Consider the following 24,522-nt stretch of genomic DNA (forward strand, 5'->3'; position numbering starts at 1 on the left):
GGTACAATACAGTACAGCTCAATACACACAATTGTTAACACATTGGGCGCCGGGCATTGTGCCCATCATTGTACCCAGTCTGCCAGCACTGTAACCCTATGGAGATGTTTACCTTCTTTGCAGGGCTATAACTTTAAAATGTGTATTGCTATATTGACATTACTATGGCCCATTCAACATCGATTATCTATCGTTCCGGATGTGGGAACGTTATATTTTTTCATTCATACATTGTTGTGTTAATACCTTCGAGAATATAAGTATGTTTTAAGCTTTTCTGCTGTAATTCCAAAAACGCTAGTTATAGGCCCTGATGCATATGATAGATTATCGATTGGCGTTTCTTTCCTATACACGCTATATTAAAAAATTCAAATGTATATGATCGGTATACATTATGCTTAATCATGTGTGAAGGAAAGGGGGGGGGGTCGTTTATAATTCCTTGATCGTCAGTAACGGCTTTATTTAGTATGGGTTGATATATTGATCAGACTGATTGCAAACAAGGAAATGGACAATCGGGCTGAAAATAACGTTAGTGTCCTCTTACCGTTCGCCGATGAGACTGGAGGAAAAAAAATCCCAATTATTTGACCCCGAACTCCTAGATACATTTCCGGTTTGTATGGCGCAATAAACGCCGAAATCATATCGATTATTGCGTTTAGAAAACGATCCAAATGCACTCGAGTGTTCGTCTGGAGTCCCGTAACAAGATATGACTGCCGGAGGGATTTACTTGATGCACCAACCGCCACTTCCCGTTTGACGTGAGTGCATCCACCAGGCGGCGGTATTGAGGCGTTGCAATCTCAGACAGGGTGCCACTGCAGTCCGGAGGGAGGCTGGATGAATTATGAATGCCATGGCGAAATTTTTTAATATTGATCCCAAAAACGATTTACGCCGTTGTTGGCGTTCAACGCATGGTGGGCAATAACGACTTACACCGTTCTTGGCGGACAATGTGTTAAGGGGATGCAGACCAGAGAGACTTTCGTCTTGTTTACATCAGGGTCCCCCATTTTCAATGCATCATAAGATATATGACATACATGACATACAGAACTGCTACATCTTGTTTAAGAAGCACAGTGAAGTTACCGGTTGTTATTTGATTGAAAATTGTATTAACAGACTGCAGAATGGGTACAATACAGGGCGGCTAGGTGGCACAGTGGGCAAGGCGCTCGCCACCAACGCAGGAGATGCTGGGTTCGAGCCCAGCTCTCGGCGTTGCCACCAGCTTGGCTGGTCGTTCATACTAATACAATTGGCAGTATTAGGGGGTGGGAAGCTGGTGGGTGGGGATCGGACGTTGTGGACAGCGACTCCTACAGGTCGGTTGGTGCGCCTGCGCAGTAGAATCAGGAAACGACAAGAGCGGCGTGTCCCTCCCACGCAGACCCTCTAAACTAGACTAAATATAGCCTATAGAACAGATTTTTACAGCCTAATCTAAAACAGATTTTTTACACATTGGTTCAAACATGATCACGGAAGGTGACAACCCTAACATGTCATGTTGTGTCACAACAGAATGAGTAGGTGAGTGTTAGGCCTACAGAAAGTGTAATCTATTGATTGACTTGCATGACCTAGTCAATTCGGTAGAAGAGTCTGGTGGGCGAGATTATGCATGAACAGCCTGTGATCTAAAAACTCCTGCCTGTGGCTGAATAATGAAGCCCAAAGTCGCGTCACGTGCAAGAGCATATTACCTACTTCTTATGCCGTGCTCAATATTAAAACTCACTGCTCGTCCACCCAACGTAAACAGAGCAGAGATAAGCAATAATGAAGTCGTGTTTTGAACAGAGCAGAGATAAGCAATAATGAAGTCGCGTTTGCAGAGATGAGCAATAATGAAGTCGTGTTTTGAACATTTATGTTGTGTTGATGGAATCACGTTAACACATCCACCGCCGGAAACGGCTTACGACATGTTTCAAGTTCATGCGAATTCTGCCATTCCACGGCGTACAACGTTATTGAGATCATATTTAATTTTTTCGCCATGTTATTCATAATTCCCTCACGGAGCCTGGTCTGATGCAGTGGGAGCCTGCACAACTCTGCAAAGCTTCAATACTGCCGCCTGGTGGATCGACGAGTTGCAACCGGAAATGGATCTCTTGTGATCTCGGTGCACCGGGGAAATGCGTCCGGCACTCACATATTGTTGCGGGACTGTAGACACACATCGTGTATATGAATCGCTGCCATAACTCAATAATCGAGATGAATTGGGGCGTTTATTATTATTATACAAACCGGAAATGGATCGAGTCGATCGCCGTCAAATAAGTGGGATCTTTTTACTCCAGTCTCATCGGCTAACGGTAAGAGCACGCCGACGTCATTTTCAGCGCGTTTGTTTATTATTATTCATGCAAACTGCTCTGATCAATATATCACCCAAACTACATAAAGCATTTACTGACGATCACGGAATTATAAACGACCCCCCCCCCCCGTTCATCCGTGCATGATAAGTCATAACGTTTAGGATCATGTACAGTTGAAAATTTTAATATAGCGTGTATCGCCAACAAACGGCAGTTGATCATCTATATATGCGTTTATGCCTATAAATCACGTTCTAGGAAATACTGCAGAAAACGATAAAAACATATTTATATTCTAGACGGTATTTTCGTATGAATCTATGAATGAAAAAGTATAACGTTCCCACATCCTGAACGATAGATAATCGATGTTGAATGGGCCATAGTAATGTCAATTTAGCAATACAATTAAAAAAGTTATAGCCCTGCAAAGAAGGTAAACATCTCCATAGGCTTAGACTGGTGGCAGTGATCATACATTGATGGATATAAGCGTGGCAGTTAATGTGTTAATATAGAGAGATGAAAACAATACAATACGTTATTTCGATTGATATGAATAGCTAGTTACGTTAATATAGAGATGAAAACAATACGTTATTTATATTGATGTGATGTCGGACTGAAGGACTTGGGCTGTGGAACTGAAAGCTAGGTTAGGATTGTTAGGAGTAACGCGATTGGGCGCAGAGAGAAACGTCAGTGACCAATCAGATTGCGCAAACCGAACGCGGAAGTACAACTGGCTTAGGGAAAGTATTCACGCGGAGGGGACACGTGATGCAAGGCTTCGTCCACATTGGAGCCGGCTTGTGGGAGGCATGGCCTAACAACGTTCAAGACAGGGGAGGGTAGAATTGGACAATGCGAAATTGGGGACGGGAGAAAAATTGAAAAATGGGGAGAAAAAGTAGATACAAAATAAATAATGGGTACAATACAGTACAGCTCAATACACACAATTGTTAACACTTTGATTGCCCATCACGAGTTCTCTCTTTTTATTTTTATTAGCGATCTGAAATCATATTTCATCAACCAAGTCTACCGTTGGAAAATCAGCCACTCCAGGCGCTCAGATGTGAAAAAAGCGCCCCCTATCGTCTCCCAGATGGTAATTCACCCTTTTGGATTGGACTCAGTGAAAATGAATGAGAAAAAAAACCCTGCACTCCACATTTTACTTCTCACTCACGCAGCCGGGGTCGATCAGCTCCACTCTGGACCCTCAGAGCAGCGGGGGATTATGTGTTTTTACAGTATACTCGTGGGATCAATAAAAGGATTGATTTTTTCAAATGGCGATCAGGAATTGGAATAATCCATTTGGATACCATCTGATCTCAGCTAAGGAATCTATGTTACCAGTCTTAGGATAATCAGACCCGTTTTCACGGAGATATACGCTTTTATGTGATTATGTGATATGGCTGTTTGACTCTAAGAGTAATTGTTAGACTAGAAGTCTTTATTTGTCATGCAGTTTAACACACACGCGAGATGGGCGACCCACAGGAACACACACACACATGCACTGAGTCGCCGATGAAATGTCTCTGCACTTTTCCCATCCCGTTGTCCTTCCCCCCATGGGCAGCAGGGAGCAGATAGGGCGTAAACGTGAGCCGCGCCCCCGGGGACCAATCCAAGTGCTCCTGTCCGTCTTCGTCAAGGACACCACAGCGTTAGCGATCTGTTGTGCATGTTTTTCCATTGGGTTTATCTTATCGGGGGGGGGAAACCCTTGCGGCACGGGGAGAACATGCAAACTCCACACAGAAAGGCCTGGGAGATACCCCACCTGAGTACCTGGCATCATGGAAACCTGGTCCCCAAGCGGGAATCGAACCCTGGACCTTCTTGCTGTGAGGCGACAGTGTTAACCACTACACCACGTGCCGCTGATCAGGAACTGAATCGATTTTCAGCGCGCGGCACTAGCGTGCACACGTACACATATACTATCGATAATCTAGCGTTTATTTGGAAACTATTCATAAATAGGCCGCAAAATGACAACATTCTAGAATATTACAGTAAAGGGCGATTAGCATAGAATGTCTTCTTTTTTCCGTGAAAACGAGTGATTTTCAAAATGCTATCAAACGGAAATGAACCGATAAAAAAACAATCTGCTTCGACAATGTTGACTGGAAATGGGTCATTGATAATGCGACTGGCAGATTAGACACATAGCCATAATTTAAAACATAGATTAGGCGATATTAACGTTAACATTGGAGTGGATGTGGGCATTCAAGCACTAAATGTGCGCCCCCTGCTGGGCATTCAAAGTGTTAAGGGGATGCAGACCAGAGAAAAACGTTTGTCTTGTTTACATCAGGGTCCCCCATTTTCAATGCATCATAACAGACATACATGACATACAGATAGACAGTACTGCTACATCTATACTGCTACATCTATACATTTATGACATACCAGATTTACAAATACAGTACTGTTTGTGATACAAGAAGAGTCTAAAAAAGAGAGTATATACATTTGACGAAGAAACTATACATTGGAGGAGGTTGGTAGGTAGGCGATTGGTAGGTGGGGTGGAGGGGGGGTATTTCGTATAACACACTCCACGTGATCCCAGAACCTCAATGTAAATAAACCATAATCACCCTACAAAAACAGCACTGTATTTGTAAATCTGGTACTGTATGTCATAAATGTATAGATGTAGCAGTACTGTCTATCTGGGTTTAACATGGTTTGTGGACAGTGTTGCGTTGCTCATATCAACACTGGTTGCACGCACGCTAATGACGCAACGTGCACGCACTCCCGCGCATGTGCATAAATGTTCCCTTGCATAAGGACAGACTAAAGACAGTTCCTAATTTCCTCTATGAATGGAATGTAACACCTGACGACCGGTGCTATTGAAATGCAAAGTAGCCAGGTGGGTACTGCGAGTTGGCACATCAGTCGAGTGCAGCGCATTCCTGTGTGCACGCGCTTCTGCTCACAACTTTGGTTGCACGGCAACGCATCACTGTTTGTGGAGCTCCCTCTGGTGTCTACTAGTGGATCTACTATTGGATCTACTTTCTCTGTGGATGGTTGTGAATAAATCTCCATTATGCTTCAATTACTGTGTTTATTCTATAGCAATAAGGTTGGGTGAATTCGGCCATTGTATAAAAGACATTACACCACTTGTATACATGTGTTATAGGAATTAGATCATGCCTAGGGGGGTCTAACGACCCTCCTCTGCGCGTCAGGCCTAACAACCACCCCTAGGCATGATCTAATTCCTATAACACACTCCTACGCATGATGTAATGCTTAATTATACCCCAGAATATAATTGTTCATAAAAAGGGATTTTGTTCTAGTGGTGCCAACATGCATGTTTTTGAGAAAATATTATTTTCGTTATAATAATTTATAGTGCAAGATCAAGCTGGTGAACAACCATAAAACATAATTTTTTTTATTGTAAAGCACATCTTTTTTTTGGCTCATATTTATCTAGGGTGTCAATAATTCACGAGGGCCCTGTAGACTAATGCAAGCTAATGTATGTGACTTGGGAGTAGAGAGAGCTAGAGAGAGCGAGAGAGAGCGAGAGAGAGCAAGAGAGAGCGAGAGATGCTGGCTGTACCCGGGCATGAGTCCTGGGGCCTCGTTCTGTAAGGTCTGCAGGCCCTGCTGGATCTGCATGAGTGCCTGCATGGCTCTGGGGTTTGTCATCACAGACAGCGCTTCAGGATTCTGCATCTGCTCAATGACAAATCAAAAGCACCCTTTGGTTTAAGGAAAACGGACTACATTTAGTAGAATCAATACAGCATAGTATCATGTTTCACGTGCAGATGTTATGTCGATACACTGGCGCATCGAATTTGCAATAAAAACTATTGGGAGTGAGGTGAACAGATTGAAAACGTTACCTTATTAGATGAAACAGATGTATATAAGTTACTTTATTGGTCCGAATAGAAGACGACCCTGATTATAAGACAATCGGGCTGAGCCCAAACGTTCAAACCTTTGTTCATTATGTTGGCATTCGAATTCTAAATCAACATTCGAATTTTTTATAACTTTTTTTTATATATATTTTTTATGTGTCTATTCATTCTGTTTAAACCAATGGGTTATATTATTATTATATATTATATTATAAAAAAAAGAGTTATATTCATTAAAGAAAGTTGATTTAATAAAAAACTCATTTAATCAGATGAATCAAATTGAGGATTTAGTTTGAGGATATTTATAAAAAAAAAATTAAAATTAAACGGAGGTTCGAACATCCATTCGAAAAACCCTGACAAAGTTCAAATCCCAAAAACAGGCTTCGGGGACAGCCTTATAAGACAACCCCTCTATTTCAAGACTAAAATACTTTTTTGAAGATCAAATCTTTTGACAAAATACGTTTTTATAAAGAAAATAATTTGATTTGAAAACAATGCTAATAAAACATGTTATATTCAATGTAGGCTGTCTTCTAACATCACACTCTGTAACACTGGGACCGCGAGAATTGCTGCACCCCCTTCAACCGGCATAAAAAATGCACTGAAATAGATCATATAAACGACGAGAGAGGGATGGGGTTGTGGGAGAGCATGTGGAGAGAGAGAGAAAAGAAAGGTAGGCAGGTCAAGGTGTTATAGGGAGAGATACAAAGGAGAGGAATAAAAGATGAATAATTTGCTTGTCGTGTCCTTAGCTGGTGAACTCAATGCTCTTAGAAGCCTTGGCACTTTTACACAGACAACTGAGTAGGAACTGCCGTCTTAGAGAATATTCTAGGTTGCCCACTCAACGATATGAGGACGCAAATATACAGACACACAAACAGACCGAGTGGAGGAGTAGGATAAATCTGCAGTGCCGCAGCCCCATACAGGCAGGGGCCTGTACTGTGCGTTGGGGGCCTGTACTGTGCGGTGCACTACTGCGCATGCGGATGGGGGGGGGGGGCTCTCTCTCTCTTTCGCTACGTGTTACTGAGACATTAGCGGAGACACGTGTTACTTTAAATTCATAATGACATTTATGACATACACAACATACGGATATACAGATATAAGAATCTAACATACAGATATACAGTACTCACATTTGTGATTGATTGATTGAACATTTTATTAACAGATTGCAGAATGGGTACAATACAGTACAGCTCAATACACACAATTGTTAACATTTTAATTCTTTCTGTAGTTAATTAATCTAAATTAATGCGATAAAGTCCCAGCCCTATTTATAATATAATGTATAACAATTTAAATTTGATCGACTTTCTTTTAATTTCTTTTTTTTAAATTTAAATTTTTTCTCCCATCCCAATTACCCGCTGTGCCAATTCTCCCCTCCCCTGTCTTGAACGTTGCTCGCATATGCCCCCCACTGGCCGGTTGTAGGAAGGATAGAAGCCTTGCATCACGTGTCCCCTCCGATACACAAGGAGGCAGCCTGTCACATCTTTTCACCTGCTAGCCCGGACTCTCATTGGCGAGGTGTAACGTGTGGGAGGCTCACACTACCCACGCCATTTCCTGTCTCTGCTGTGCAGGCAATGTATAACAACATTTATAATGTATAACATTTATAATGTATAATGACATTTATAATATAATGTATAATGACATTTATAATGTATAATGACATTTATAATGTATGACATTTAAAAGTAGACGCAGAAAATAAGACAATGCCCCTTTTCCAGATTATTTTCTAGGAAAAAAACCCTGGCTTGACAATGCCATTTTGCTGCCATAAAAATTATTGGAATGAGTTGAACAGACTGAAAATGTCATCTTATTAGATAAAACAGATGATGGAGACATAATTTGCAGTTGAAAAAAAGTAATATGATATCAGTGTTTCCCATACATAGGCTCTATGAATGTCAATCTAGAGTGATGTAAAAATTGCATGCATTGCAATATTACTGTTCAGACTGAGATCGCATTGCAAAAAGTCTGACCTGTATCTGATTTAGGATCACATAGTGGAGCATCACATAGTGGAGTAGTCCTTTGGACAACATTACCTTAGTTCTCTTTTATTTCAGCTCCAACAGTGAGGCATGGGAAGGGCCGAGCCTGAGACGCTCTCTCTCTCTCCCTCTTTTCTCTCTGCTCCACCATGTGCTGCTCCACTATGTGCTGCTCCACCATGTGCTGCTGCTCCACTATGTGCTGCTCCACCATGTGCTGCTGCTCCACCATGTGCTGCTGCTCCACCATGTGCTGCTCCACCATGTGCTGCTCCACCATGTGCTGCTCCACCATGTGCTGCTGCTCCATGTGCTGCTCCACCATGTGCTGCTGCTCCACCATGTGCTGCTGCTCCACCATGTGCTGCTGCTCCACCATGTGCTGCTGCTCCACTATGTGCTGCTGCTCCATGTGCTGCTCCACCATGTGCTGCTCCACCATGTGCTGCTGCTCCACCATGTGCTGCTCCACCATGTGCTGCTCCACCATGTGCTGCTGCTCCACCATGTGCTGCTGCTCCACCATGTGCTGCTGCTCCACCATGTGCTGCTGCTCCACCATGTGCTGCACGCTCCACCATGTGCTGCACGCTCCACCATGTGCTGCTCCACCATGTGCTGCTCCACCATGTGCTGCTCCACCATGTGCTGCTCCACCATGTGCTGCTGCTCCATGTGCTGCTCCACTATGTGCTGCTCCACCATGTGCTGCTCCACCATGTGCTGCTCCACCATGTGCTGCTGCTCCACTATGTGCTGCTCCACCATGTGCTGCTGCTCCACTATGTGCTGCTCCACCATGTGCTGCTCCACCATGTGCTGCTGCTCCACTATGCGCTGCCGTCTTCAACACGCTACGGGGAGGAGCCACGGACCAGAATACCACTCTTGAACTCACCTCCTGAACCACTGGCAACCCCAAATATCACATATGTCATTTTACACGGGATCCATAGCTTCAATAAACATGAATCGAGAAAATGTACATTTGAAATAAGCAGCTAGTATGGAACCACTGTGTTAATACGACATCAGAAGGTCATAAACCTTACCTGTTGGAGAAAAACAGGAAGCTGATTTCTCATCTGCTCCTGTAGCTGAGGGTTACCAGCAAAAAGGGGGTTGTTCAACAATGTGCTGCTCCACCATGTGCTGCTCCACCATGTGCTGCTGCTCCACTATGTGCTGCTGCTCCATGTGCTGCTCCACCATGTGCTGCTGCTCCACTATGTGCTGCTCCACCATGTGCTGCTGCTCCACCATGTGCTGCTGCTCCACTATGTGCTGCTGCTCCACTATGTGCTGCTGCTCCATGTGCTGCTCCACCATGTGCTGCTCCACCATGTGCTGCTGCTCCACCATGTGCTGCTCCACCATGTGCTGCTCCACCATGTGCTGCTGCTCCACCATGTGCTGCTGCTCCACCATGTGCTGCTCCACCATGTGCTGCTGCTCCACTATGTGCTGCACGCTCCACTATGTGCTGCACGCTCCACCATGTGCTGCTCCACCATGTGCTGCTCCACCATGTGCTGCTCCACCATGTGCTGCTGCTCCACCATGTGCTGCTCCACCATGTGCTGCTGCTCCACCATGTGCTGCTGCTCCACCATGTGCTGCTCCATGTGCTGCTCCACCATGTGCTGCTCCACCATGTGCTGCTCCACCATGTGCTGCTCCACCATGTGCTGCTGCTCCACCATGTGCTGCTCCACCATGTGCTGCTGCTCCACCATGTGCTGCTCCACCATGTGCTGCTGCTCCACCATGTGCTGCTCCACCATGTGCTGCTGCTCCACCATGTGCTGCTCCACCATGTGCTGCTGCTCCACCATGTGCTGCTCCACCATGTGCTGCTGCTCCACTATGTGCTGCACGCTCCACCATGTGCTGCTCCACCATGTGCTGCTCCACCATGTGCTGCTCCACCATGTGCTGCTCCACCATGTGCTGCTGCTCCATGTGCTGCTCCACCATGTGCTGCTCCACCATGTGCTGCTCCACTATGTGCTGCTCCACCATGTGCTGCTGCTCCACTATGTGCTGCTCCACCATGTGCTGCTCCACCATGTGCTGCTGCTCCACTATGCGCTGCCGTCTTCAACACGCTACGGGGAGGAGCCACGGACCAGAATACCACTCTTGAACTCACCTCCTGAACCACTGGCAACCCCAAATATCACATACCGTAATTCCTCTAATAGTAACCCCGGCTTGTATTTGTTTCAACTGTAGCGGGTACCAGGCTTGTATTAGGAGGAGGCCTGTATAAGAGGGAGGCCTATATTTCAAATTTTCAAACGGATCATAATGAATAAATCAACATTTTGTGTCAGTTTGAACCCAGTAAAATTTACTGGGTTCATTTATTGAAACCAAGTACTGTATGAAATAGTAAACAGTGCAATTACAGGTGGTCACTGGTCATTTCAACGTTTTCAAAGTGAAATCAAGTAACTAGCTCAGTATGCAGCTCAGTATATTAGTAACCCGGCTTGTATTAGGAGGCCGGCTTATAATTGCTTAGCTCAAGAGCGCACCCGGCCATTAATAGAGACCCGGCTTGTATTTGAGACCCGGTTACTATTAGAGGAATTACGGTATGTCATTTTACACGGGATCCATAGCTTCAATAAACATGAATCGAGAAAATGTACATTTGAAATAAGCAGCTAGTATGGAACCACTGTGTTAATACGACATCAGAAGGTCATAAACCTTACCTGTTGGAGAAAAACAGGAAGCTGATTTCTCATCTGCTCCTGTAGCTGAGGGTTACCAGCAAAAAGGGGGTTGTTCAACAATGCCTGCAAAGGACAAAGGAAGATGTGATCCAAATTCAATATGTAAGTAAAAAAACCTGCCCTCCCCCAACAATGTTTTTTTCTTACCGATGCCCGAAAAAAAAAAAAAGTTTCACACCTGGGATGCAAGGTCTGGATTTTGTGCCATCGACTGCATCATGTTGCGCATGTACGGCGCCGACAGCATGTTCTGCATCAGCTGGGGGTTCTCTGTGATCTGCTGCATTAGGCTCTGCATGCCAGGGCTGCTAAACACACCTGGACAGAAGACAAGTGAGCCTTGGGTTAGAAACGTCAGCAAAAACCTACCCCATCAAACCTAGCTTATTTTTTTTAACCATAACACGGTATAATTCCTTTAGTTTTATTTATAAAGTGTATGAGTGACTTAGACTTAAGTGATACATTTACCAACACACTTCTCTCTTTCACACACATACAAACACTTTCTCTCCCTCTTTTACTATCTCACACACAGCCTTCACTCCCAGACTCTCGCTCAACTTGTACTCACATATGTGCACACACAGCTGTCTACGTCATTATCCAGATAACTCTGTAATTCATATTATGTACGTCAATGCTCCACTTGTTTTGTGAGCTTGCCACTAGGCTAGGCTATAGGGCCATCGCTGTAACCTAGGTCTCTGCCTGTTGCAACACGTCATTCTGCCAGTAAAGTCTATCCTTAATCAAAGACTCTGTTGTCTGCCTCCGTGAATAATATCTGGTCAAATGCTTCGAGAAGAAGAGACTGTACCATTGCCCAGGCCCATGGCATTGATGCCCAGGGGGTTGGAGACGCTGGGGGCGCTGCCCCCCGAGGAGGCCGATGGCGTGGAGGTGCCCGTCCCCCGGTTCTCCGATGATGACGGCGTGCCTGGGGGTCCCCAGGGGTTTGGTAGAGGCTCTCTGTTCTCCGTTCTGGACGGCTGCGCCCCAGAGCCGTCCGCGTTACCGCCCAAGGCAGAGAAGGGGTTGCTTCCGAACTACACCAGATAAAAGTCAAAAAAAAAATGTAACCTTCTCTTTCTCCAAATTTTCTGTTTTTCTCCCCGTCCCAATTTAGTCGTTGTGCCAATTCCCCCCCTCCCCTACCTGGTCGTTCTACGCATGTTCTCCTACGAGTCGGTACATGGGCGTCCCGAAGCCGATCGCACGCTTCCTCCGATACGTGCGGCGACTGCCAGTGACGTCTTTTCACTTGGCAGCGAGGACTCTCATTGGTGAAGTGTAACGCGTGGGAGGGCACGCTATCTCCACCAAGTCCTGCCCCCGCTGAGCAAGCGCCGAGACCTGACCTGTAGGCGTCGCTGTCCACCACGCCAGATTCCCACCCACCAGCTTCCCACCCCCTAATACTGCCAATTGTATTAGTATGAATGACCAGCCAAGCTGGTAGCAACGCCGAGAGCTGGGCTCGAACGCAGCATCTCCTGCGTTGGTGACGAGCGCAATCTACGCTACGCCACCTGACCGCCCCAAAAGTCACATTTCTATAGGAAAAAGGACCAACTTGGTCGGAGATTGTTGTCCTGCATGTCCCCTTAGCCTGGCTATAACATGGCACAACACTGAACGTGACTTCAGTTCCTTGCAACTTCATTTCATTATATACTGGTTTATGTGCCTGTTGTGCTGCGTCTTGTGGCCTTCGTTGTTTGACCTTTTCTATTCTTTCATCTGAACTGCTTCATTCAACCTCCGTGAAACCAAAAGTAAAATTTCCAAGTGCACAATAAAGTTTCTATTCCAATTCGTATGTGTTCTGTAGTAGAGGCAGCCTGATGAAAGTTGTTTGGAATGAGTCTGGCTATAGCATCGCTATGGTTCCCCTCTGCAACCGGCAAGTAATTGCGCAAAGGTTGCACTGTGTAAAAGGTTGCACTGTGTAAAAGCCAACATTAGGGAACTGTTGATAAGAGGCAGGTATGTCAGCCTGAATGAAAACAAGAGAAACAAGTTATAGCCCACCTGCTCCCTAGCTGCACTGAACATAGGCTCCTGGATATCTGTGTACATCCTCCTGAGAGCGTTGTAGCCCCCAGGGATGCTCTCCAGGTTGCTAAGTGCCCGGTCCTGGTTACGCATCATCTCTTGCATCATTGCCGGGTTCCTCGCCAACTCCATGGTCTGTTGAGGGGGAGAGAGAGTTCAGAAAATGAATCAGGAGTCGTTGGTCTTTCGGTGCTTATTACAACGGAAGAGATGCCATGTTTTGAATACCGACCGCCTTGTTATCTAAGAGGGTTTAACATGGGGTTGTGTGTCCAACCTACCCACTGCAAACATTCAGTCATTAACAACTGGTATTTGCATAAGTTGCTGTTTGATCATTTCTCCTGTTCTTTAACATTTCTTTGCGCTGCTCCTTCAAATTGGGACACATGGGGCCCACCTGGGCTTTCTTTTAACAATAGAAATTCCATACAGAAATCCCCCCCCCCCCCCCACAGTCTGACATGGGCTGAGTTGCCGAGTTGCCTGAGGCTGCGGTTACAGTAGGGCCAAAACGATTCGTTTCAGTTTAGTTTTTCAGAACACTAAGTCTCCTGACCACCGAGTGATGTATATATACATGTAGTACAATGCCAAAGCAGTAGGTGGCAATGTAGTTCAAACATGAAGGCCATTTTCAACCAATCAGAAAGGTTGAACGAGTCACTCCACATCCTGCTCAAAATCTCAAAAATGGCACATCTTTAAATACCTCTCATGAGCCATTTAGCAACATAGCATTTATTTTTCAGCAAAAACTAAGTGCAATAAACAAAAACGGATACATTCACTGTGTGTTCTGCCTCATTTGTTGATGAAACAAAACTAACAACACAATTGACCACCAAGAGCGGAGTTTAGTCTCACAAAAAGATCGCCGATTTTGTTAGCTTACGTGCTAGGGATATGCCATTATAACAGTATAGCATTGTGGCTATCGTACATTAACCTAGTAATGAATGGATGAAAACGTTATTTAACAGATTGCAGAATGGGTACAATACAATACGGCTCAATACAAACAATTGTTAAGGGGATGCAGACTGTTGTACTTTGGACTGGGTTCCTTATAACAATAACTTAACACATGATCTTAGTTTAGCCGCAGCTACAGGCAATCTGAGGAGGACGCAGCTGATATCCTGTATAGGTCCAGCCAGGGGATAATTTGGCATCGGTATTTACTACTGCGCATGTGCGTTGGGCAAGAACGGCTCTGTATCCGGCTTGCGCAAATTACATGGCACTGTTGTCGACGAGTTTCCAAAACTAAAACACCCTTTCAGCGTTGCCGCTAGGAAAACACGCTTTCCTGCCAAAACGGCGTTTCCTTTTAACTTGGACATGCAAACGTAGTCATTCGAAAATGCAACGTTGCTGTTTTCCCCAGTGTAACCATGGCCTGAAGCTCCGCGCTGACCTGTCTCATGAGCTCAGGGTTGTTGAGCATGTGCGAGATCTCGGGGTTGCGCTCCATCAGCTGCTGCATCTGCGGGTTTCCCACGATCATCTGCCTCATCAGGTCCGGGTTGGACATCATGTTCTGCACCAGGGGGTTCTCCATGATCTGAGAGAGCATCTCTGGGTTGGACATGAGCTGCCTCTGCATCTGTTGCTGCAGCTCCATGAAGTTGGACGACCCCATGCCCAGGCCGGACAGGGAAGACAGGTCGCCCAGCCCACCTGTGGTGGAGGAGCAATGCACGCAATCAACAACTGGCAAAGTGTAAGGAAACAACTGACAGACAGTATTGACTTAAGGTCTGTAATGATAGTAAGTAGTGTTGACATCTCAAGTTACACAGTCAGCAGGGATTAGGGATTCCTATCCAACATTTCCCACTAGTTGTATTGAGTACACAGGAAATTAATTATTATATAAATATATGCAATTGTAATGAGAAACTGTGAAACGAGACATATGCTTGATATTTCAGCATACGTCTCTTTAAGATGAATAAGATAAGATGATCCTTTATTAATCCCCTTGGGGAAATTCGGGTGTAAAGGCAGCATGGGGGGGGGGGGATACAGAGCTTCACAGTCCAGTATCTATATACACTATATACAATATAAAATATAGATACAAATACAATATAATTAGGGCTGGGAGTCTGGACTTTATCGCATAAATTTTGATTAATTAACTACAGAAAGAATTAAAAGTAAAAAGAATTGATGCATTTAATCGCATGATGATTTTTCTTTATTGTTTCAAAGGAGACCAGATTCATGCATGTGCTATAAGTATAAAGTATAATAAATCGCAAATAACTTTTTTTCTTCTGGTTTGTTCATAAAAAAAAAAGAAAAAAAGAGAAATTGAGATCAATCAAGAGTATTTTTTTTTCCAATGGTCAACTGTTCTGGAATGTACTTGAAAGTACTGCGTTTTACTTTTACCTCGAAAGTGCTTGAGTTTATAAAAGGTCTTTTGCGCTATATATATTATTCCTTTTTTTTTATCTACCTTTTCTCCTCCTTTTTTCTGTATTTTTCCCCCATCCCAATTTAGTCGTTGTGCCAATTCCCCCCTCCCCTTCCTGCTCGTTGCGCGCATTTGCCCCCCACGTGCCGGTCTAGGGAGGGTTGAAGTCTATCACATGCTTCCTCCGATACATGTGGAGACAGCCAGCCGCTTCTTTTCACCCGACAGGGAGAACTCTCACTGGGGAAGTGTAACGCGTGGGAGGATCACACTACCTCCCCCAGTTCCCTCCCTCGCTGTGCAGGCACCCTGACCGACCTGTAGGAGTCACTGTTTACAACGACCAGGATGCGTGAATACTTTGGGCAACCAACATGTCCTTCCGCGTTTCTCTGATTGGCCAGCGATCGGCCAGCCCTCTACGCTCGTTTTCCCCCTACGCCGGTAACGTGTGCATGCGCATTTTCTTTTTGACGGCCCTCACACGCCAAGCGAGGCTAATCGCGGAAATGTAATGTTATGTTCGAATCCGTAGAATACATATTTATCAAAACAACATATTTATCAAAACAACTACCAGATTCACTCATAACGTTATTTCGCCAACACAGCCCAGCTGTCAGAAACTGTACATTGTAACGTTATATAACATAACGTTATATAATGTTATTTCGCGTTTTATTCATAACGTTATTTTGCGTGACAACACAGCCCAGCTGTCAGAAACTGTACATTGAGGGGGTTTGAATCACTGTACATTGAGGGGGTTTGAATCATTGTTTACACTCCCCACTTACTGTACCATGTTCTACATATAGAACCTCATCTCATGCACCGGTTTGAATCAAAGCCCTATCGAACGTACTCAAGCTCTACTGTCTTTAACTATAAATGTTTACACTCCCCACTTACTGTACCATGTTCGTTCAAGAGTGGATATATGTTGCAGAACATGCCTGTTAATTACCTTTTAAATATCTGTTATGTGGTTAGGGTATGTATGTTTTTTAAATAAATGCCCAGTCTTGTAAATAATAATAACAATAATTGCGTTGTGAAACCTGTGGTGCTCAAGTGCAACATCCCATGGGACACGTGAGCCTTCAGAGCTGCTCTTATTTGTAAATAGAAGAAAAAGGAGTTTTTCATTGTTCAAGAGTGGATATATGTTGCAGAACATGCCTGTTAATTACCTTTTAAATATCTGTTATGTGGTTAGGGTATGTATGTTTTTTAAATAAAAGCCCAGTCTTGTAAATAATAATAACAATAATTGCGTTGTGAAACCTGTGGTGCTCAAGTGCAACATCCCTATATACTATATACTCATGTACCATGTTCTACAGTAAGTGGGGAGTGTAAACATTTATAGTTAAAGACAGTAGAGCTTGAGTACGTTCGATAGGGCTTTGATTCAAACCGGTGCATGAGATGAGGTTCTATATGTAGAACATGGTACAGTAAGTGGGGAGTGTAAACATTTATAGTTAAAGACAGTAGAGCTTGAGTACTTTCGATAGGGCTTTGATTCAAACCGGTGCATGAGATGAGGTTCTATATGTAGAACATGGTACAGTAAGTGCGGAGTGTAAACATTTATTGTTAAAGACAGTAGAGCTTGAGTACGTTCGATAGGGCTTTGATTCAAACCGGTGCATGAGATGAGGTTCTATATGTAGAACATGGTACAGTAAGTGGGGAGTGTAAACAGTGATTCAAACCCCCTCAATGTACAGTTTCTGACAGCTGGGCTGTGTTGTCACGTGAAATAACGTTATGAATAAAACGCGAAATAACATTATATAAGCGTGTATTATATAAGCGTGTATTAACCTGGGGGAGCCTCATGAGCATGCGCGGCAACGAGCACCTGGGGGGGAGCCTCATGAGGGGGTAAACGAGCGTAGAGCGCTGGTATTCACGAAGGAGAGCACTGGCCAATCAGAGAAACGCGGAAGGACATGTTGGTTGCCCAAAGTATTCACGCGACCAGGATACACCCCACCGGCTTCCCACCCGCTGACACTGCCAATTGTGTCAGTATGGACGACCGACCAAGCCGGAGGTACCGCTGACAGCCGGATTCGATACCAGTGTCTCTGCGGTGGTAGGCAGACGCTTAGTCCGCTGCGCTACCCGGCCGCACCTATATATATTATTCCTAAAATTGCTGCACTTTGTTAAAAATAGCATTGATCTGTTGGTCTGTGTAGTAGCTAATACAGGATTTTGCTGCTTAAACATATGTATATTCATTGATTCACTCGTATACCAAAATTTATTTGCATTGAAAAATATTGCTTTTCGCATCAAATATTGATATGCGATTAAAACGTGATTAATTTAGATTAATTAACTATAAAGTCTCGAGTTAATTCGATTAAAATGTTTAAATCGAGTCCCACCACTAACTATAATATAAAAAAGTACAAAATACAAGATAGTCCAGTGATATGAGTCCAGTGATATGAGTCTCACTCTCTAGTACACATTAATACAATATAGTCAGTCCAATGATATGACTAGTTCTCAAGTCCCGAGTTCTGACGATGATAGTTCTGGCAGCAGTGCCGGCCGTCCGAGCCCTTTGTTGAGCCGGATGGCTGCCGGTATAAAGGACTGAGGTGGTTTGTGGTGTGTCCGGGGGGGGGGGGGGTAACTTCACGCTTGTTGACATTGCTCTTTGTGCCCAAGCTGCAGCAAGTGGGAAGTGCAAGAGCATGTAATTATATAGAAGAGCAGTGCTATACTGGCTGGTAAATATTGAGAGCATGGGTGAGACACGGACGGACCATTGTTGTTTTGTTCAGAGACTAGACGACGAGGTGGCAGCCACACCACCTACAGTAAACGCATTAACACAGAGGGGACCCAATATGGCCGTATTTTGGATTAAATTCAAAGACCAACAGGTGATAGTTGACTAGTTAAGTTAAGTCCCCCGTTATGTCCATGAAAAAATAAAGAAAGAATGTCCTTATGCATACTGTGCACAAGCTAGCAAACAAGTCACCATAACATCCGGTGTAGCGACAACACAAATGAATGATTGGCATACTGTACATGCATCACTAGCTAAGTAACAACAAACGTGCATTACTAGCTAAGTGGGTGGGTGGACTGGACACACATCCAACTCACCCTGAGCATCGGGTCCCCCCAGGGCTGTGTTCTGAGCCCCCTGTTGTATTCGCTGTACACACATGACTGTGTGGCCAGGTTCAGCTCCAACTCCATAGTGAAGTTTGCGGACGACAGTGGTGGTGGGCCTGATCTCTAACAATGACGAGAAGGCCTAGTGGGAGGAGGTTGATGTCCTGGCACTCTGATGCCGGGATAACAGCCTACTCCTGAACATTGGTAAAACCAAGGAGCTGATCGTGGATTTTAGGAGAATACAGCAGGGGACACACACGCCATTGTGGATTAATGGGGCTATCGTATCACCTGACCTCAGCAGAGCGTACTACGGGTATTGCACTACCATCCCTGCAGGACTTATACAACAGGAGGTGCAAATCCAGAGCCTGCAGAATAATAAAGAAGCCCCACCACCCCAACAATAGCCTGTTCAAGCTGCTGCGGTCAGGCGTGCACCTCCGAATACATGCAGCAAGAACAGAGAGACTCCGACTCAGCTTCTTCCCCCAGGCCATCAGAACACTGATCTCTCCACACAAGCACACATGAACACACACACCCTGCACTCTCTCACACACAAACACAGGTCACTTTAAAAAAACATAAATGTATGTTTTTGTATAGTTAGTATAGTATAGTTTAGGGCTGACCTTCGAAGCTTTTTTTGGCAATCGAAGCTTCGGGGCCGAGCTTCGATTTTAATTCGAAGCTTCGAGAGAATTATAATAATTTTTTCAATTTTTTTTTATCTTATGTTGTGGGACTTGTACAGCACTTGGTAAACTTTGTTGTTTTTAAATGTGCTCTATAAATAAAGTGGATTGGACAAATTAATTAAGTAGCCCCTTTCGTGACTGTGACGCAGCCAACAAGGTTTCACTCGGCTGCGCTGCCTGGGTGCAGTGGGGCTGCTCTCACAGCCAACGACATGACATTACATAATTATGTTGCAACCTTCATCTATCAAGCAAACAATTACATTATATTTAATTTATAATTATATCAGACAATGCACCTACAAAAGCAGATGATTACAATTAAATTAGCCAACTTTGTAACACATTAGTCATAGCAGCATAGGCATAGCCTTATTAATGTTTTGTGTGGCGTCGCCGTCGTGTACAGCTCCAAGGGATATTCACTTGCATTTGCAGAGATGCATTATGATCGAAGCTCATGCCATCGAACGAGGCTTCGAATCTTTGAAGTATTTAAGACAGCCCTAGTATAGTTACATATAGCATAACTGTATATTGTATAGTAGTGTATATAGGACTCATTACCTTTAATTTGTAAGCTTAGCATTGTATAGTATTTTATCTTAGTACTGGTCATCATGTCTATCTATTATCTATTCTATTTTATTCTATTATTTGTATTTTTTGCACAATCAAGGCGGGCATGGCCACCTTCATTTCACTACATGTCTCATGTATGTATGTGACTAATAATAAATCTCTTGAATCTTGAAGTTGCAACAAACGTGCATCACTAGCTAAGTCACAACAAATGCACATTACTATCCAAGTCAAGCCTACTGTATAAAGAGACAATACTGAAACTCTTATTTTCATAAACAGCCTACTGTATAAAGAGACAATACTGGAACTTATTTCGGATTAACACCAGTAGTAGTGATAGCTCGACTGGAGGAGCCCAGAGGACCAGACCAGACGAGCAAAAGTGTGTTTGCGCAATGCGCTAAATAAGCTACATTGGTTCGTCTGTCAATGAACAGATAGAAAAGTGACAGAAGGCATTACTGTCCGTTTGTTTAAAAAATGTTTTTATTAGAACCTAACGTCAACTCTGTCCAACAAATGGATACTAGTCGGATGGATGTAGATGGACAGACACAGTGGATCAATGTAGCCGTATGACATTAAAGATCAAAGTAAGTGCTCTACAGATATTGAGCGTCATTTTGTAAAATGTCCAGTGTCACCAATAATACAGATGAGTTTATTAGTCATGGGAAATTCCACATCACTGTGGTAACCCCACCTCACATTTGCCGGTTCTCCCCAGCACGGCAGCGGATCTGACAATTCCGGGGAAGTTGTGATGGAGATCATTAACACTTTGATTGCCTAAGGCTAAATTCATGATATACCATCCCTTGCCAACTCTATTTGTCTATGGAGAAGTTCCCCTTCTTTGCAGGGCTATAACTTTTTAAATTCTATTGCTAAATTGCCATTATTAGGGCCCATTCAATGTCCTATATGTATTGTTCAGGGTGTATGAACGTTAAACTTTTTCATTCACATATTCATACTAAAATATGATCTAAAGTATAAGTATGTTTTCATCTCTTTCTGCAGCTTTCTCCAGAACGTGATTTATAGCCCCAAATGCATTATATTGATGATCAAATACAGTTTGATAGCAATCGGCGCGATATAAAAAAATCCAACTGGACGGACTTCTGGAAGTTACTACACGTCATCTGATGTTGACCGGATGGGCGAGGGGGCGTTTATAATTCCGTGGGCAGCGTTATACCATTCATCTAATGTGGGTCAAATGTTCATCATAGCAGTTAGTGTCGAACACGGTAATATTACACGCTAAAACTCACCCCAGTCTCCGCGGGCCGTTGGGCGATCAGCGTGGGGTAGACAGTTTTCCATTATGGGATGTTGAAATACCCGGTCCATTTCCAGGTTGTATAATAATATATACGTCCAAATCATGTTGTTTTTTCGAGTTATTTGCAGCGATCGATGTTCACTGTGTGAAGACTGAGTCTCTCTAACATTAGCGAGTGCCCGGACCCAGGGTTAGAAATTAAAAAAATATTTCAAGGGCTTTTTTTGCCCCCCTTAATTGATTTTCGGGGGCTTTTTTTTTCTTTTTTCGGGGGCACTGAATTTTTATGATAAACGGTAGGGGTGGGACGGTTCACAAAATGGACGGTTTGGTTCGTATCACGATTTTGGGGTCACGGTGTTCAGTTCGATATGTTAATTTTTATTAAAAAAAATATTTAACACTCAAATCTAAACATGCTTCTCATTTATTAAAAATAAAATAAAAGGTTTACAGTGTTTACAGCCTTAAATAATGTTTGGCACACAAAGACCGAACTGACTGAAAAATATAGGCTACATTTGTCAAAGTATTAACTTAGTGCAAACAAACAATATGCTCAGCCAGCACTAGACTTTCCTTTCTTTAATATAAACACACAAAAACAATGTCAACCATGTTTAAATTCCCTGATTGTCAGTTCTTAATGGAAAGATTCGTTTTCTGCTTGAAATTATTATGTTTCTGTCTACATTTATTTAGACTAACATTATTTAAATATAGAGTGCAACTGTGGTGGATTACGTAATTCGGTGAGTTGGAACCATCTATGGGTTGGCGCCGGGTCCCCACGGACATTTTAGCGTCACGGACCACCAGCTCAGGCGGCAATGTTATCAGCTCCGGTAACGTTAGGACTGGAGGAGTTCATAACATCAACATGCAGTGGAAAAGCGGCAATAGTCCCGGTTGGAGTTAGTAAAACACAGTTGTATGTTAGCCTTCTTGGATGTTGAATAAACGCCTATCATTGTCTTTAAACACCCCGCCTCTCAGACTCCCATTTCCTCCTCTGCTACAGTAGCTAGTAGGGGTGGGACGATACATCGATCCAGATCGATATATCGATCTATTATCAATAATCAAATAGGATCGATGCCACGTAAAAAGATCGATTCATATTGCGATACTCTTATTTTGAAAATCCGGCGACGGCGACGTCATCGCCCCGCGCCCAGTGTTGTGAAACTCAAACTCCGTTAACATCAACAGCAGTAGCGTCTAGAGCGTCACTAGTGTGCCTATTCTGTGACCCAAAACATGTCCCTGCTGTTTTATTCCACAACGGGCCCAATGCATCTAACCTGCTTTGCAATCCTCGTCACTCCATTATGCCCACGTCGCGTTAAAGATCGAAGATAACGTTACTTTAGCGTGAGCTAACAAGCTAACCCAGGGCCATAGGCAGAGATTAGTGGGGACTGGGAGGGTGCATTCTCGGGGATAGCCCCACTAACAGGATCTGGCCGGTACTGCACCTTGGGACTCCCAATATGCTTTTCCAGCCAAAATACAGCTCTGTGACAGTGAATAGGATATTAATATCGAGAAAAAAAAGAAAAATGAACCAAAAACAGTGAACAGGAGGTCTATTTGTATTAAAAAAAATAGATTGTTTTTCATTTAAATGTCTGGAAGAGCTCAAAAATAAAAATGTCATGATATTTCCATTGCCTTTTTCTTTGTTGATTTAAATGTTACTGATTGTATTAAATGGGCACATAATATCGTTTCATATCGATCGCAGGCACCTGAATCGAATCGTATCGTATCGTATCGTGGCAGACTGTGTGATATCGGATAATATCGTATCGTTGTCCAAAGAATCGATATCGTATCGTATCGTGATTAAACTGGTGATTCCCACCCCTAGTAGCTAGTAGCTACGGTGACATTTCATTGACTACTACAGTATTAGCTTGCGGGCTGCGTCGGGCTACCATAGTTAAAACGTGCGTTGTGTTTACAAACTCCTAACGCTATGGCAAGATGTGTGTAGGCCTATGTAATGTTAATGGCTATGTTTTTAAAGTCGTAATGAAGATTGATTTATATTGTGCGTGCCATTTTTACACAAACTGACTATTGGCAGCTGGTTGCAGTGCTGCTGCTGCCTGCAGCCAGTGCAGAACACCGGCTCCGCCAAATGAATTTTTTTATTTGCGCGTCATCTGAACCGTACGATACACAGACGCTCCATTACCGGATAAATATATATATATAATTACTTAGTAAACTGTCGGGGGCATTAAGTGCCCCCCTTAACTGATTTGAGGGCATTTTGTCCATTTTCAAGGGCATTATGCCCCAAGCCCCCGTTAATTTTGAACCCTGCCCGGATCACATATGGAGTGAGTCCTGCCGGGTTAAAGGTAACATCCGTTTTTTCGATCTGCCGATCGGCCACCAGATGGCGGTCTTGAACCGCTAGAGGATTGAGAGGAGATCACACTTGTGTCTCAGGGCCCCAGAAAGGAAATATGATTCCGATCACAGATTTTTGAAATATTGATATCAAAGACGAGTTACGGCGTCTTCGGCAACTTGAGCATGGCGGGGAAGGACGCCTAAACTCGTCCTTTGGCAACTAAAGTGTTAACACTATGGCGTCCGCTCACGAGTATATACGTGTTTCGAAAAAGAGCGTTGTGGACCAGAGCGACGTATATACTCGTGGCAAGTTGTTATTGTTTTATTCCATATTTATAACGCTTATTAGGTACCCGATCCACTAGGGGTGGACGGTATAAACGGTATAAACGGTATGAATTTGCTCTACGGTATGGATTTTGACTATACCGTGTAACCGGGTAGAGCAGCTCTAAAATAGCAATGACGTCATGTAACCACAGCGCGACTATTTCAATCGCATTTGCCCCTAAAAATAGATCGAATTAGTCATAGATAATAGATATGTGCAAACTGGAAAAAGTTATTTAGGAGGCTTCGCGCAGTGGGCGCACTGGGCGTGTCAACACGCAATTGTCATTTCATAATAAACACATATCACCGCGGCGCACAGCAAGTTTCAATTTCAGTTCCTGGCATTTTTAACCAGTGGAGAAAGGTAAGAGATCTTACCTATCGTTTTTCTTATATGAATTATTCTACGTTAATAAAACATACCTGGTGATCAACTACAGTTTGCTGTAAACATTATGATATGTGTGTAATGTTATGATAACGACGGGAGGACGGCTGCAGCAGTGGATTTGCGAAATAGCATGCAGCTGC

At 43.8% G+C, this 24,522-nt stretch overlaps 1 protein-coding gene across 1 annotated transcript in view; it reads right to left on the minus strand.

Annotated features, from left to right (window-relative positions):
• ubqln4 (ubiquilin 4) overlaps positions 1-24,522 on the minus strand; it is a 49,759-nt gene that overhangs the window by 10,200 nt on the left and 15,037 nt on the right. The window contains exons 4-9 of the mRNA XM_084335977.1: positions 14,548-14,810; positions 13,104-13,262; positions 11,890-12,118; positions 11,248-11,387; positions 11,049-11,132; positions 5,974-6,089 (exon numbers count right to left, since the gene is read on the minus strand). Coding sequence (XP_084192103.1) covers positions 5,974-6,089; positions 11,049-11,132; positions 11,248-11,387; positions 11,890-12,118; positions 13,104-13,262; positions 14,548-14,810 — 991 coding nt within the window. The remainder of the gene's footprint in view (positions 1-5,973; positions 6,090-11,048; positions 11,133-11,247; positions 11,388-11,889; positions 12,119-13,103; positions 13,263-14,547; positions 14,811-24,522) is intronic.

The sequence above is a fragment of the Notolepis coatsorum genome (genome assembly GCF_963971535.1).
Source record: "Notolepis coatsorum genome assembly, chromosome: 19".
NCBI lineage: Eukaryota > Metazoa > Chordata > Actinopteri > Aulopiformes > Paralepididae > Notolepis > Notolepis coatsorum.